Source organism: Entamoeba nuttalli (assembly GCF_000257125.1).
Source record: "Entamoeba nuttalli P19 unplaced genomic scaffold asmbl_7140, whole genome shotgun sequence".
Taxonomy (NCBI): Eukaryota; Evosea; order Mastigamoebida; family Endamoebidae; genus Entamoeba; species Entamoeba nuttalli.
In genome coordinates, this window is record NW_008578460.1 from 20262 (window position 1) to 22932 (window position 2671).

Below are 2671 nucleotides of genomic sequence, written 5' to 3' on the forward strand. Positions count from 1 at the left end.
TCAATTTGACTTATTTTTTAAACCAAAAACTTTTATTAAATTTTCTTATGATTAAGTAAAATAGTAATTTACTAAAAAATGAAATAGGGTTTTGTAAAATATTAATATTTAAATCATCTTAACTAAAAAATTAAATATCTTACCCATTTCATGGATTAGTTCTTTTATTAAGAAATAATTTTTTTTCTCAATGGGAAGAATAATGAATTTTCAAGTAACATAGTTATTCATTAATAATTATGTGTTCAAAACTTTCAATATTTAAATTAAATTTATGTAAAATTTATATTGTTTTTAATTTAAATTAGTTTTAAATGGTTCAATTATTTCTTTTAAATAAATAATTTTATTTCATTCATTTGTTTATTTTTTGAAATAAGATATATTGTTTATTGAAAGAGTAAATGTTAATAGAGTTGAATTCTCTAGAAGGAATAGGATAGTTCTTTTATTACAATATGTGTTAAGTTATCATAAATTTAAATTAAATGTAATAGTTCATTAAAGACTATATCCAAAAACAAGAAATTAATAAATTAACTTATAAAAAAATCCACAAAATAATAAAAATAAGAATAAAAGAAATAAACAAAAACTATTTTTATAATAAATAACAGAAAAATTAACAAAAAAAAAGATGGAAATAAGATAGAAGAATAAAATACTCATTATTTTCTAAAAGTTTTTTTTCATTCCTAAAATAAAGAAGGAAAAATAAAACAAACTTCATTTGTTAAAAAAATTCTATTTAATTGAAATATAATTCAAGAAATGAAGTTAAACGATTCATTTGAAATAATTTAAACAAGAACAATTCAAGTTTTATATATTTTTTTTTAATTTAATGAATTTCAATATTAATATAAAAAGTAAGGAATATAAAATGACATTACATTTATTTACAAAGTCATTTCAAACATTAAAGTATTTGTAAAGTCATTTGTTTCATTAGATTGAATATTTTGAGATGTATTCATTTCAACTTCATAATCATTAAGTTTATAAGAAAATAAAAAAGAATTCATTCCATTGTTTTCTTGTAAATAAGGACACTCTTCTTCTTGACTATCATTTTTATCAATTTCTTTTACTGACAAATCAAAGAACTTAGACCTTTTCAGTGGGGATGGTCTATTCATTCTTGAAGTTCAAGAATACCCTTGTTTTTATATCAAATAGAAGCATCGACCAATATTTAATTGTATTAATTCACATTTTATAACTTATGGTTTACTTTTTTCGATTTGTTTTTTATTATTTTTCTAATAACCTGAAATATTATGTTCATAGTACAAATTTTCTTGTAGATGTATTCTTTTCTCACCTAAAAGAATCTAAAGTCATTAACTTTCTTTTTTTTGTTTTTATTCTTCGGAGATTTTAAAAAAGAATTTTCCTTCATCTAAGAAACTATTTCTTTTCTTTCTTTTTTTATTTTTCCTATTATTATATTATTCATATTTTACCTAAATTTTTCTTCATTCACTTAACTAACAACTTCTCTTTATTTCTTCAAAATTCTTTATTATTTCCATAAAAATGACAACATATTTAAATAAATAAGTCTGATATTTATATTTTATTAGTTCTTTGTTATTAATAACAATATTAAATACTGTTATATAAACCTAAATAAAAAATATTAGAGTTTAATTTCTTTAACAAAAAAGATTCAAAAAAAAAGAAAAACTCGAAAAAATAAGAAAGGAAAAAACACAAAAACTAAAAAAAAGCGATTTTACCAAAAAAGGGAATTTGAAGGAAGTTTCACTTAAAATTAATAAGGAATAGAGATGAAAATTACTATAAACCATAAAATTTAGAAATTTTTTCTATCAAAAAATAGGTATTAAATAAATATTTCAAATAGTTTTTCTTTAAAAACATCAAAATGAAAATAAAAGAAGAAGAAAAAATTTTAATTGGTATCTATAAAGTATTAAATATGTCTACTCTTGTAAGAAGAAAATTAATCAGAAGTAATTTATACACTAGCTTTAACCAATCACCACAAGAAGTTAAAATAATGAAGCAAAAGACTTTTCTTCTTCCACAAAAAGTTGATGATAGGCTTACTATTATTTTTGATTTAGATGAAACACTTATTCATACTCATGTAACTTCACAAAATTTTAGTGATGATTTAATTACAATAGAATTTCAAGGAAAACAGTATTTTGTTTCAGTACGTCCTGGAGCTCGAGAATTATTAAAAAACCTTGTAGGGAAATATGAATTAATATTATTTACTGCATCAACTGAAGATTATGCAACTCAGATAATCAATAATTTAGAAAGAGATGGACAAATATTTGATTATAAATTGTATTGTCATAATTGTAAAGAAAAATTTGGACAACTCTTTAAAGATGTTCACAAATTAGGAAGAGACCTTGATAGAGTTATAATATTTGATGACAGTACTATTGTTTGGACAACGTCTGAGAATTTATTTATTTGTAAACGTTATGAAGGAGGGAATGAAGATAATGAAATTGAAACAATAAAAAAGGTTATTGAAGAATTTAAGAGAACAAGGAATTCTCAAAGTGTTGTCAGGTCTCTTTTATAATCTTCTTTGGATTATTAAACCTGTATTATATTATATTTTCTTTTTATTGTTTTGTTTCATTTTATTTTAATAGATCCTTTTCCAATGCAGGAAATACAA

The 2671-nt window shown here is 20.7% G+C and overlaps 1 protein-coding gene across 1 annotated transcript; it reads left to right on the plus strand.

Annotated features, from left to right (window-relative positions):
• Positions 1-1891: 1891 nt before the first annotated feature.
• Positions 1892-2572, plus strand: ENU1_165750 (NLI interacting factor family phosphatase domain containing protein; the record flags this gene model as incomplete). The annotated part of the gene is made up of 1 exon (XM_008860998.1): positions 1892-2572. One exon carries the CDS (start codon positions 1892-1894, stop codon positions 2570-2572), a length of 681 nt encoding a protein of 226 aa, XP_008859220.1.
• Positions 2573-2671: the final 99 nt, after the last annotated feature.